The sequence below is a fragment of the Enhydra lutris genome, unplaced genomic scaffold (assembly GCF_002288905.1).
Source record: "Enhydra lutris kenyoni isolate GAN:26980312 unplaced genomic scaffold, ASM228890v2 scaffoldscaffold84, whole genome shotgun sequence".
NCBI classification, from domain to species: Eukaryota; Metazoa; Chordata; class Mammalia; order Carnivora; family Mustelidae; genus Enhydra; species Enhydra lutris.
In genome coordinates this window covers 1,121,140-1,134,612 of record NW_019154168.1, presented here as the reverse complement: position 1 = coordinate 1,134,612, position 13,473 = coordinate 1,121,140, and the positions used below count along the sequence as shown (strand labels likewise).

At 35.8% G+C, this 13,473-nt stretch overlaps 1 protein-coding gene across 1 annotated transcript in view; it reads right to left on the bottom strand.

Moving 5' to 3' along the window:
- The window catches only part of LOC111161322 (kinesin family member 21A), a 153,647-nt gene that overhangs the window by 61,645 nt on the left and 78,529 nt on the right, over positions 1-13,473 (bottom strand). Inside the window, exons 2-10 of the mRNA XM_022524913.1 lie at positions 11,344-11,566; positions 11,016-11,198; positions 9,491-9,640; positions 8,645-8,779; positions 7,727-7,894; positions 5,569-5,684; positions 2,268-2,463; positions 1,681-1,870; positions 1,260-1,323 (exon numbers count right to left, since the gene is read on the bottom strand). Of these exons, the coding sequence (XP_022380621.1) occupies positions 1,260-1,323; positions 1,681-1,870; positions 2,268-2,463; positions 5,569-5,684; positions 7,727-7,894; positions 8,645-8,779; positions 9,491-9,640; positions 11,016-11,198; positions 11,344-11,566 (1,425 nt within the window). The remainder of the gene's footprint in view (positions 1-1,259; positions 1,324-1,680; positions 1,871-2,267; positions 2,464-5,568; positions 5,685-7,726; positions 7,895-8,644; positions 8,780-9,490; positions 9,641-11,015; positions 11,199-11,343; positions 11,567-13,473) is intronic.

The window sequence follows — 13,473 nt, the reverse complement described above, 5'->3', positions numbered from 1 at the left end:
AAACATTTAAGGGAACCAGTGTGCCTTGTGGAAGCAGAAATAATGGAAACAATAGTCATCTCCAGGGATCTCTAAAACAGCTCAAAGGAGAAAGGAAAAGCACAAATACAAGATGGAGAAGTGTTGGGGTGGCTATGAAAGACGATCTCCCACTTGGTTATTTTCTGCAAATGGGTAGCAAAAATGAGATCTGAGCTACTCAGGATGCTCCCCATGGAACTGACTATAGCTTTACTTCAAGAGAAAGTAGCTCAGCCATCAGGGCAGACCACAGAACCTGAAAATACAGAAATGAATTCTGTCCCTGACCTGCTTTCTAATTTGTGTTACCCCAGTCTGGGCTCAGTGGTCTCCTCCACATTCCTATACCAGGTGTGGGTGTTCTTTTATATAAATTTTGTCATTCCATTTCCTACCTGTGAATACATGTAAGTCACCCAACCTGGACTGAGAACTCCTTATGTCATACCTGCTGAGTCCACAGCACAGTGTTTGGCATACGGTGAGCATTTGTAGTATGTTGTATGTGAATGTGGAAGGAAAACTGTTAGGGATGCAGTGAGTCACACATAAAGAACAGCTAGAGAAGTAGAAATTAACAGGAGTAATGCGACATTTTATTTTTTTTTTTTTTTTTTTTTTTTTTGTTTTTTTTTTGTTGTTTTTTTGGCGACATTTTAAAAATAAGAAAGGATTTGCGGTGTCCGGATTGCCCAGTTGGTTGTGTCCAACTCTTGATTTTGGCTCAGGTGATGATCTCAAGGTCATGAGATCAAACTCCTCATGGGGCTACCCACTCAGTAGAAAGGTCTGCTTGAGATTCTCTCTCTCCCTTTCCCTTTGCCCTTCTCCTCCAAAGTATTAACTAAATCTTTAAAAAAAAAATTAGAAATGACTTATTGATGTTGACCATTCTCAGATGATGGAGATAGAGGCACAGGGAGGGAAGGCACAAAAGTAACCTCATAGATATCAGTTACGCTGGTCCTGTACTTCAGGTTTGGTAAGCTCCCAATGAGCGGTATAGTAACTAGGGCAGGAGGATAATATAGGAAGATAAAATAGGAAGAGAAGGGAGAAAAGTAGTTTGGAATGTGACATTATGAGAAAGGCAAGTACCTATTCCCCTAGAGTAAACCTCACCAAAGGACTAAAATATCACCAAGAATAGTTACTAACAATAAACTCAACAAACAGCAGTATCGCTATATACAAAACCCAAAACACGTGCATTACGTATTAAAGAACATGAATTGCACCTGAGATCTTCGATTTCTTTGATATAACTGTGAATCATATTGCTGATCTCCTCATTCCCTTCACCTGCAAGACAAAATATGAAATTAAGAATTTTCTTTAAATTAAAACTTCAACAAGACAGAATCAGAGAAAAAAAATTATGGAAATAAAACAATAATGTTTTAAAACACAAGTCATACAGCAAATTTCCTACCCTTAGTTATATAAGCAGACAATAAAATAATATTACCGAAGCAAAGGGCACATTTTATTTCTTTAAGAACATATTATTTATAAATTAAGTATTTAACTTAAAATCACGGACTGTATATACACAGACTGATATTTCTACTTGAAATATTCCAGGTAATTAATGACCACAAAGAATGTTTCCTGCCCTCCAGGAGTTAATCCCTCACTCATCCCACCTCACAGACATACCTGCTCTGGCAAGAACCTGGTTGGCCTGATCACTAACAAGCTGTGTGATTCTGGTCCTCAATGCATCAACTGTCTCTTGCATAGCTTTAATTCTTACACGCAGGTTATTATTTTCAGTCTGTAGCATAGCATTCTCATGAAACATGTCATTGATGCTTTCCACACCCTCCTCGTCAATTATTCTTTTACCCTAGGAAAGGAAAATATTTCTGTATTTGTTAAAGGGCCTTAAATATACACGAGTTTTGTTTAAGGATACAACACATCTACAACAAAGAGCACTTTTGTTTTAGTAGCCTCAAGGCAAAAGAGATCTTCTTCCCTCTACTACATCCCTCTGTGCATTTGTCACTAAAGAAAGGGACTAAGGAAGGCTTTTGAAACAAGAGGTTGGTCAGGTGGATAGACTGAACAATATTAAAGGTTACCCACAAGGAAAACTAGAGAATTCTATCTCCAAAAGGAAGGAAGCTACTATTTTGACAGATGAGAGACTCTGGAGACACATATGTCTAACCTATTACAACAAGACATCACTGTCTTCACAAGATGCACCACAAAATGCAAAGTCAAACCGATTCACTCACTGTTTTGTATTCCATGAGCTCCATCTGAAGCCGTGTGATCTCACTACGAAGTGCATTGATTTGCTGACTAGCTCTGTCCTGATTGACCATCACCTTGTTCTTGATATTTCTAGCTCGATTGGCATATTTCAGGGTATTTAAGGTTTCCATAAAATCTCTGTCTGAAGGGCTAACACATGCTATCATGATTGTTTGGCTGAAAGTTAAAAAGCATAATTAGGTTCACAGGAAAAAGCAAGTAAAACACTGAAATAAGCATTTTTAATATCCTGCCTTTTAAATAGTACCTTATCTTCAAATTACTAAAAGACCGATACCACTAACTTAAAAATAAAAGCAAATTTAAAAGTCTCCATGCTTTGAGACTCTCTGAAGGAAAAAGATTTCTACGTAGGTGAAATTGGGGAAAATGAAATTATGTTATCCTTCTTTTACCCACAATATTTTGAGAAAGCACAGGTGCTCTCTTCTCACCTCTACAAAATATTTCTGAAGCAATGCAAACAATTCTAAAATTTAATCTATCCATAATAATGACAAATTGTATTCAAAAATCATTTTTCATATCTCCTTAATATTTCAGGATTTTAGGTTTTTTTTTCTTTTTATTTAATTACTTGTATCCTGATTTTTTTTGTTTTAAAGATTTTATTTGTTTGACACATAGAGAGAGAGTACAAGCAGGGGGAGTGGCAGGCAGTGGAAAAGGGAGAAGCAGACTCTCTGCCAAGCAAGGAGCCTGACAGGCTCAATCCCAGGATCCTGGGATCATGACATGAGCAGAAGGCTGACGCTTAACCAAATGAACCACCAAGGTGCCCCACTTGTATCCTGACTTTTTATGTCAGCAAAGAAATTTAAACAAAAACTATCATCTGAACAAGAAGAATATTTAGTAAATACACATTTTACAACATATAACCTCATTTGTGAGTGAGTGGTCAAAGTTCCTAAGTTTTTGGCCAGATTACACAAGAAAAAAAAATGGAAAACAATACTTTATTGTCATGATGAATTGTTCTGCCAACCAAAGAACAGGATAGTGAAATGCTTAGTATGCCCAGCTATTCTGTCTGTCAATGAAACAGACATGACGATTTTAAGTAGCACTTAAACACTAACTGGAAAATATATAGGAACTACAATTAAGGAGCTAATTTATCCACCCTGGTAGAAAATTCATGCCTATCAATTCTGATCTGTAGCCTCCTTGTCTGCTTCCACTGCCACCTTCCCCCAGTAATCTCAACACAGCACTCATAGTAACCCTTTTAAAAGGAGTCCCATTCCATCCATCTTCATCTCTTAATAATGCTTATTCATCTGTATTTCCACACAGTATTAGTCAAAATGCAACACAGGTATCATCTAGTCCAAGAATTCAACCATCAATTTGCCTATTTTCTTTCTTTTCCTCAAATCCTTTGTGTATCTCTTTTTTGTTGATTCTTTATTTTTATTATTATTATTATATTAAAATTTTATAGACCCCAACTCTTAGACCCTAAACTCCTAGAGAATAAGGATCATCAAGTTTTATGCATCTATACACTTTGTGTAACACAATATTGGAATCTAGTAGATTATTAGTAATTGTGATTTGCGTCACATATACATAATATTTACTTACTAGAGGTCAGAAAATTAAAATTAATTCATGAAGAGGTACCTGGGTGGCTCAGTCAGTACTTCAATTCAGGTCATTATCTCAGGGTCCTGGGATCAAGCCCCACATCAGGTTCTCTGCTCAGGCTCTAATCTCATTTTAGGATGAGATTAGAAAAGGCTTTTTCTGCTGAAGAGCTACTGCTCAGTAAGGAAATAGGTGAGGAACACCTGAGACTATAGCCTCTCTGTATTTAGCTGTAGCCAATCTGAAACTCCGGAGGAATTCAAGACCAACAGTGCAAATATCTTAGACTGCTTATAAGGCAAGAAAACTTTCAGAAGCATTAAAGTACTCAAAAGTATTAAAACTTGTAAGGGGAGGACATTTATCATCTCTGCTTTATTTTATAGTTAAGAAATAAATATAGGAAAGGACTACAATTCAGCGAACTTGAAAAATTTATATTTGGCTTAAAAAAAATCGGTCTCATTATACTAAGACCCAGATTAATATTATTATCAAAATTATCAAAATTCTTCGAATTATAGTTGCTCAAAAAGGAAATCTGTAAGTGTAATTATCAGATCATTTTATAGCATCTAATAAACTTTCCAATAAATGCGTCAGACCTTTGAAAACAGTGTAAATTAGATTCACTGTAATTGTCTGTAACTTGTTGCATTACATTGATTGAATTTAAATGCCACAAATATTTCCACTTGTAAAACCAACATACTGATGTTTACCAAAAGGAATTTATTACCAAAAGAATGAGTTTAGCTGATGAAATATATCAGAATGATGCAAAGTATGGAAAAAGAGGAATATTAGTGATATTGGCAAAGTTAATAAACAGCAAACATCCTGTATTTCATACAATTGACATTAAAAAAAAAAAGTATTTCCACATGAAAAAATGTTAAATTTTAGAAGACTTTGGGGTACCTGGGTGTCTCAGTTGGTTAAGCATCTGCCTTTAGCTGAGGTCATGATGCCAGGGTCCTGGGATAGAGCCCCTCATCGGGCTCCTTACTCAGCAGGGAGCCTGCTTCTCCCTCTCCCTCTGCCCCTTCCTGCCCCTACCCATGCATGCACACACGCTCACTCTCTCTCTGTCTCAAATAAATAAATAAAAATCTTAAAAAAAAAAAAATTAGGAGACTTTGTAAAAAAGTATCAATATTTAGTTACTTTGTAATTACTTAGAAGACAGCATTTATTTTTCAACAGAATTTTATTAGGCATCTGCCATGTGCTAAGCACTCAAAGCAGAAATTATGATATAGTAGAAAAATTCTACTATGAAATTCACTTACAAGCTAAGTGACTTTGAATAAATTACTTAAAGAGGTTAAGTAATTTATTTATTATATTATATATAATATATTATAATATTATTATATTATAAATTAATTATAATATAATTAATTTATTTATTATCCAGAGAGCTGGATTTCAATTTCCTTATCTGTAAAATAACAACATAACACCTACGTAGGGGATGTTATTAAGGATTTCGTGACATAATCACATACAAAAGGACTCACACTTTTTAGGTACTTAAAAATCATTATTCCTCATTCAGTTAATTGGCTTTATAATAAAAACAGTTCTTATAAATCACTTTACAAATTTACTTTAAAATTAATTAAGTGAAATTCAGGAATATGGAGGATAATCACTTATGCATACCTATTACCCCCAAGGGAATCCTGTAGCAGTCTTGTCAGCTTAGAATCTCTATAGGGGACATGGGTGGCCCTCTTGCTCTTATCTCCCAATGCACTTATTACATTGCCAAGTGCCAACTAAAAGAGAGAGAGAGAGAGAAGAAAGTAATAAAATTGTAGTAATTATAACACTTTGAAATAAAAGATCTTACAAAGAATAACATGGAGACATGACAGAATTGAGAACATGTTTGGTTTTGTTTCACATTTGTATTTTGAAGCATGAAGTACACTTCGAAGTTTTCTATGGTAACCACTAAAAACTAACATCACTCAAATGTAGTACTATAATATACCTGTAACTGACAAGTACTTAAACTTCGATTCAGAGATTTTCTTTAAAAATAGAAATGTGATACAACTGACACCACCTAACCATCCCTAGAATTATCAGAGCATCAGGCTGTATCCTCAGAAAACTGTCAATTCATGTGTCAAATTCTTCTCACCTCAATGAAGAAATAAAACGTTTAGGTAGTTTAACAGATTCATGAAACTTTTTTAGTGCCATATAGCTTCCTTATGGAAAAACAAACTCTTCTTTAACCATAATAAAAATATCAGTGTGATTTCTCTGAACAAGGTGTTCTTAACACAAGTATAGTTATCTTTACAAATATAATGAATCTATGTGCTATTCATCCAATATTTAAAAAGTAGGTCAAATTACAGAACTCTCGAGTCACTCCTCCTGAGACTCCTATTGTTTTCCCTACCAGAGTGAAGGGACAGCTAGAGCTGACTTTGGTCACACTCGCCTTCCGTAATGCAAACAGCTATAACCATGTCTTTGTCAGGACCAATGGATCCTGCAGAGACCGATATCAGCATCACACTGTGTCTTAGTTCCCCTTCTCCAAAGAAGCTGAAACTTTACCAGATGTGTCCCGACATGTTTCAGTGGCCTAAACAAGGAAAGAGACCGATGGCTTTTGTTTTTTCCTGACAGCACAAATGGAAATTCCACCGTGATTTTATCTCCTAAGACATTCAGATCAATACACAAAGTCTAGGATCCAGGTCACTCCCTTTAACACAACACTGAACCACAGTGTAAACATCAAGATGGAGGGACGCCTGGGTGGCTCAGTTGGTTGGACGACTGCTTTCGGCTCAGGTCATGATCCCGGAGTTCCGGGATCGAATCCCGCATCAGGCTCCCAGCTCCACGGGGAGTCTGCTTCTCCCTCTGACCTTCTCTTCGCTCATGCTCTCTCTCACTGCCTCTCTCTCAAATAAATAAATAAAATCTTAAAACAAAACAAAACAAAAAACATCAAGATGGAAGTTGCAATTGGGAAGTCTGGCTCTCTCTACCCAGGCTTCGTTGTCAATCTCCAGACCAAGAGTTACAATCGTCTAGGAACAAATACTGGACAATATTAAAATAGGACCATCTGACTGGCATCCCCAGCTGTAGGCAGGGAGGGAAGGAAGCAAAGCAGAAAACACAGACCCTGATGCTACCTGCATCACAGAAATTTAGGGATGTCATTACTTTTATGCAGGAACAAATGTCTAATTTTATAATGAAAGTCAACAGGAAAAGATTTATTATACAAAAACTTGCCCTAAAACTTTTTCTTCTATAAACACAAGCTTATACTAGCAAACAAGACATTTTGCAATCAAAAAATACCACTAGGTGGCATGGTATTAAAATTAACTCCTAATACAGGAAAATTATCATTTTATAACAATCATTACTTTAAAAAAAAACTGATTATAATACCCAAAATAAAATGACTGTCATAAAATATTAGCCAAAAAAATCTACTTTGAAAAGTCATCCCATGAAATATTCAATATTAAAAGATTTTGACAATGTATTTTTAAAGGTGGGAAGAATTTTTTAAATCATTTCTACTATATATATTATTTTCTGCATATATCATAAAATTTAATCCAACTAAATCTATACACATGTAAAAAACTGCAATGTTTTAAAGAAAAAAGCCTATAATGTGCTTTACACCTAAATTTATAAGTTTACTGTAACTTTCATTTTTCATCTCAGCACGTGAAAGATTTCCACTGGGGTATTATATATTACAAAAGGGAAAAGGACACAAGGAAAGTGCTGATATATTCTCAGCACAAAGCTATGGTCTTAGTCTTACAAGTCCACAGTTGATGGAAATGCCTTCTTTTGCCCGCTCGCCTGTAGCTCCAGTACGCTTCAGTCTTTCTGATCCTGCCAGATCAACAAAATGGAACTTTGCAGTCAAGGTTTCAAATTCATTCAGCTGTGATGATTCAGAAATCACCTTATTATCAGTCGCATTTTCCTACAATTGAGGAAATAATAAAAAATATTTTATTAATGTGACACTAAATATCCTCTGATCTCACCTTGTCCTTATTATATGTACATTAAATAATTAAATATAAGTATATATTAAATACACATAATACTCAAAAATAGGCAAGTAGCCAAATAAATGTAAAATGCAAAAAAAAATTACCGGCAATTAGAAGCTTAGGCAAAGGTAGAAAGAAGCTTGCCAGTCAGAAACCAGATGTTATCAACTGAGTCTTTGCTTATACTGATGAAGAGAAACCTGGAATGCACAGTCATCAAAAGCAAAGGGTCTCGGATGACAACATCCATCACCACAAAGCCACAGCTAGCTTTCTGGTTGCCGCAGACACATATCCATTTTTTATCTCAAAATCTTACATAGTTGGCCAGCCTCAGTTTAAATACAATCAAAGCCATCTCATTAGGAAAAGGAATGATTAGCCAAACTAAATTTGACTTAAATGGATTCTCCTGGGATTTATGTGGATTTTTAGGAAAACGAAGCCTGCAAGTTTAAGAAATTAGAACTAAAGGGTTCCTAGGTGGCTCAGTAGGTCAAATGATCATGATCCCAGGGTTCTGGGGTCATGTCCCACATCAGGCTCCCTGGTCAGTGGGGAGCCTGTTTCTCCCTCTCCTTCTGCCTGCTGCTCCCTCTGCTTAATGCTCTCTCTGTGTCAAGTAAATTTTTTAAAAAATCTTAAAATAATAAAAGAAATTAGAACTAAAAACTCACAGCATCTATTTGGGGACACATTCTGGTTTGACACAAATGAATGGTAAAAATGGCATGTGAACGAGAGCTCTGAACATTCATCTGGGTACTAGCAGTAGTCCGGGATAAAGCACCCAGCTTCAAACACTGCATCATCTGGAAAAGGAAAAGAAAGATTTTACTTGAACAATATTTAAACAAGATACGACACAATCAGAAATCTAATCTAATGGCCAAAACCTACCATATTAGGGGATATAAAAGATGTGGATTTTCATATTATTTTAATTACAGGCACTTTCTGAGCTGAACTTCTCAGTATAATAGTGCATTATTTTTTTAATAGGAGAAAACACTGAGATTCCATTGTCTGTCATTTGCTGACATTTGCAGCTTCCATTCCAAAACTGTTACAGTAGAACACTTGGGAACAAACTGAGAAACAACTTGAATTACTCAGGCCCTTCTGTATCTTCCCTTGAAATACTTTTCTGTAACTTTTCTTAATAGTTTCCCTTTAGGAACCATGATATACTCCTACATATGTGACAGCAAAAGGTACAAAAGGATTGGGGGCTCATCCTTCACCTTCAATGATCTAACTCTCTTTCTCTAGCTGTGAAAAAAAACTATACATACATTGCCTTAGATTCTTTTCATGCTATGATAAATGTATTGACTTTATCATAACCCTGACATTGTAGATAATATAATCCTGATATAAAAAATGGGGAAAAAGACAAGATTTTAACTCCATATTATATATAAGGATACAAATTTCATTCTTGATCTTAGGCAAACTATCAGTAAAGCTGATTATTAAATAAAGCCAAATATGCTCTACTTTAACTTTAACATAAATGTCACCTCTGATTCTGTATTCACAGTACGTGTTGTGACTCCCACAGTGTAAATTCCTCCAGTTGAATCTTCATGAATTCTTATATTTGATTTTTTATTTTTTGCATCGATATCACGAGTGGTATCAAATAAATCAAGGACCTCTTCATTATATAGCTATCAAAAAGAAATATTATAAGCTTAATTTTAGCAGAAATCGCCTCATGGCTTTTAACATATATTGCATATTATCTTTCAAACACACCTTAAAACATCTTCAAAATAATATATTTCTTTAAAATAACACATGAAAATGAATGATACAATTATTATTACAAATACAAATAAATGCCAGATTTCTTCATAAGAGTAGGAACAGTAAATGTCTTAATCATGACTAATGAGTTGAAGACTAACTAAAATGATCTATTAATCATTTGCAAGAGATAAATAATTATTTGTAAATATAAGTAAACTCAGAAATACCAAATGCAGACAAATCCTAAGCTTAGGGAAGATTTTAAGAATTTTTACTACTTCAGCTAAAAATATTTCCTATTGCCCTACAACCTTTATTAATGTATCTAAAAAATTGGTACTCAGTATTTTTCCAAGGTCAGCAATGATATTAGTGTTTCTGTATCAATAGTGGCTAAGATTACACCTTCGAAGAGGATGCGTACACCTATTTTTCTATCGATTTGCTTACAGTCACAATGCCTAACTACAATTGGATGGTGAAAGGGAAGGCAGAAGAACACTGTTCCTTTTCTTTTTCTACCATCAATTACCTTTCTTTTGGTAAAAAGTACATAGATTATTCTCAGTTTTAACTAAATTGGGATGTCCATTAAAACGAGCAGTAAGATAATGGATGTTAATTTGAATTAAATTTTCTATTTTGTGCTATATAATGCTGAATAAACTATTTCATCAATGATCAAAATCATTAGCTCAGGCCATCTAGACTAGAACCAGACTAGAACACTCTTTGGACCAAGCACCCAGAATTATAATGGTGCCATCCACCTAAATGCAGTACTGCTCAAGTCCCAGATGTCCTCTTAACTGTATGTCCCTCCCACCAGACTAGACTGCCCTAAATTAATCCAAACCTGCCCCAACCTTTGGACATTACATAAAACACAGGCCTATCCTTGCGGCAATACCAGCTTCTGCAGCCCCATTAGTGCTACGGCCTCAGTCCTATTATTCTGCACATCTTCCCTCCTTCTTAGCTGCTGAGTTCCCAGATCTTTGTGAGCCTGCCTACATTACAACAGTAATTATAAGATGGAGTCTGAAATAAACAATATTGTTTTACTCTATGAACACTGGTCAAGTCTTTATAATTTTTTATATCAACAAGAATATTTATTACTTATTGTCTATTATTACTACAACCTATTACCTAAAATTAATTTACTCAAATGTTATTTATTAAGCACTAAGCGCCAAATACTGTACTAGAAACTGGGAGTATAAAGTCGTTAAGCGTTATGGTCTTAAGGGAAAGATACAAAGGAAACCAATGACACAATTAGACTATTACCTCTAAGAATTGGGCATTCACTTTAAAATCTGGAGGAGGAAGCCCATTTTTAATTGCAGTGTGTTTTTTCTCTTCAATACTCTTGAAAAGGTGTTTAACAGCACGAGAAATAATACCCTGTTCTTCCTCGATGATGTTAACATCAAATCCTGTTCCCATTGTGTATGTTTTGCCAGCTCCAGTCTGAATAAAAGAACAGAACAGAGAAAAATGCATGCTTGATATTAATAACATAAGTTCAATAAACAAAAATTAAAGTGCAAGTGAAATAACACTTCTGAACAGTTACAGCTTCTAAGAAACTAATTTGGATAAGTAAGACACTTACTTGTCCATAGGCAAAAACGGTAGCATTGTATCCTTCAAAACAACCTTCAATTAGTTTTTCTATACATTGAGTGTAGATCTGCTCTTGCTGAGATTCAATGTCAAACACATAATCAAAAGTAAAAGCTTTATCTTTCCCTAGGAAGACCTGAGGTTCTCCTGGTGTAACAGATGTACAAATATGGCATCCTTCAATCTTCTCTTTGGCAAGCTGTGGTCTTATTCTGTGAGAAATAATTAGGAAAAAATAAAATGAATGGGGAAAAAAAAAACCTGAAAAATAGCACTTAAAAATTCCTAGCCAAATCTTTTTAAAACAGAAATGTAATCTACTATTGCTTCTTCAGTTGCAAGTTTAAATAAATTAAATTATACTGGGCCAAATTCAGTATGAGTTATTTGGCAATCCCAAAGAATCATGAACAAGAATACAATTAATCTTAAAACTAAATACTTTGGATGAATGCTTTTCCACAACTGTAACAAGTTAAAGATTCAGTTAAAATAAATTCTGCCACCAAAATGCTGTTTGTTGCTGTTATTTTTGTTTTAAGTTTCTTCTCTTTATTTTGAGGGAAGACAATAGCCAAAAGTGAGAAATTAAGTACATAATATTTATCTTGATGCCCCTAACTTGCTTTTTTGCAAATCCTTCACCAATGGTTTCCAAACTCATTTAACCATATCCTTCTGTCAGCTTAACATCTTAAAGCACACTCTCACAATATATAGGCACATGTATTCATTATAAATGCTATGCACATACTCTACTGATGTGTCCCGTATGATATGCACAAAAGCACAAGTTTGTAAAGAAGAAAATTAAAAAATAAATACAAAGAGATGTTCTAATATTTTCTCTCCAAAACCCAGTGATTCAACAGGCATACCCTCTTAGGTGTTCTCTCTCTACTTGGAAGACCACAGCATTATACCCACCTTACACCCAACCCCCTTCTACTCCAGATTCTAGTACTTTCCTCTCCTGCTTCTCTTCCTGATTTCAAGGCCTATTTTTATTTATTTTTTAATTTATTTATTTGACAGACAGAGAGGGATCACAAGCAGGCAGAGAAGCAGACAGAGAGAAGCAGGCTCCCCACTGAGCAGAGAGCCCAACGCAGGGCTTGATCCCAGGACCCTGAGTTCATGACCTGAGCTAAAGGCAGAGGCTTAACCCACTGAGCTACCCAGGCGCCCCTTCAAGGCTTATTTTTATTTATTTATGTTTTTAAGATTTCTTTTTAAATTTATTTATTTGACAGACAGAGATCACAAGTAGGCAGAGAGGCAGGCAGAGAGAGGAGTAAGCAGGCTCCCCGCAGAGGAGAGAGCCCGATGTGGGGCTCGATCCCAGGACCCTGGGATCATGACCTGAGCTGAAGGCAGAGGCTTTAACCCACTGAGCCACCCAGGTGACCCAAGGCCTTTTTTTTTTTTTTTAATTTTATTTATTTATTTGACAGGCAGAGATCACAAGTAGGCAGAGAGGCAGGCATAGAGAGAGAGGGAGGAGGAAGCAGGCTCCCTGCTGAGCAGAGAGCCCGAATTGGGGCTGGATCCCAGGATCCTGGGACCATGACCTGAGCCGAAGGCAAAGGTTTAACCCACTGAGCCACCCAGGTGCCCCCAAGGCCTATTTTTAAAGAAGGAAAGTAAATATGGTGATATATTGCTAATAGAACAAACCAAAATCTGGCCCTACTCTACTTAATCTATAAAAAGAATATCCTGGAGTGCCTGGGTGGCTCAGTCAGTTAAGCATCTGACTCTCGATTTTGTCTCAGGTCATGATCTTGGGGTCATTAGATCAAGCCCTGCATCTAGCCCTGCTTTGAGCCAAGCCCCATGGTCCCATAGGGCTCCACACTTGGCAAGGAGATTCTTTCCCTCTGCCCCGACCCCCAACCGCTTGCACTTGTACTTGCACACGTGTGCTCTCTCAAATAAATCAATAAAAACTTTAAGAAAAAAAAGGACTATCCTGGACATACACCTCACTAATTTACTGTATCTAGGTTTTTTAAAAGATTCCTATTTGCCATGAAAAAGGAAAAGCAGTTTAAGGACGAAAGTAACGATAGCCAGTGACAGAAAACAGAAAATGATAAACACAGACCAAAGAAAGGAT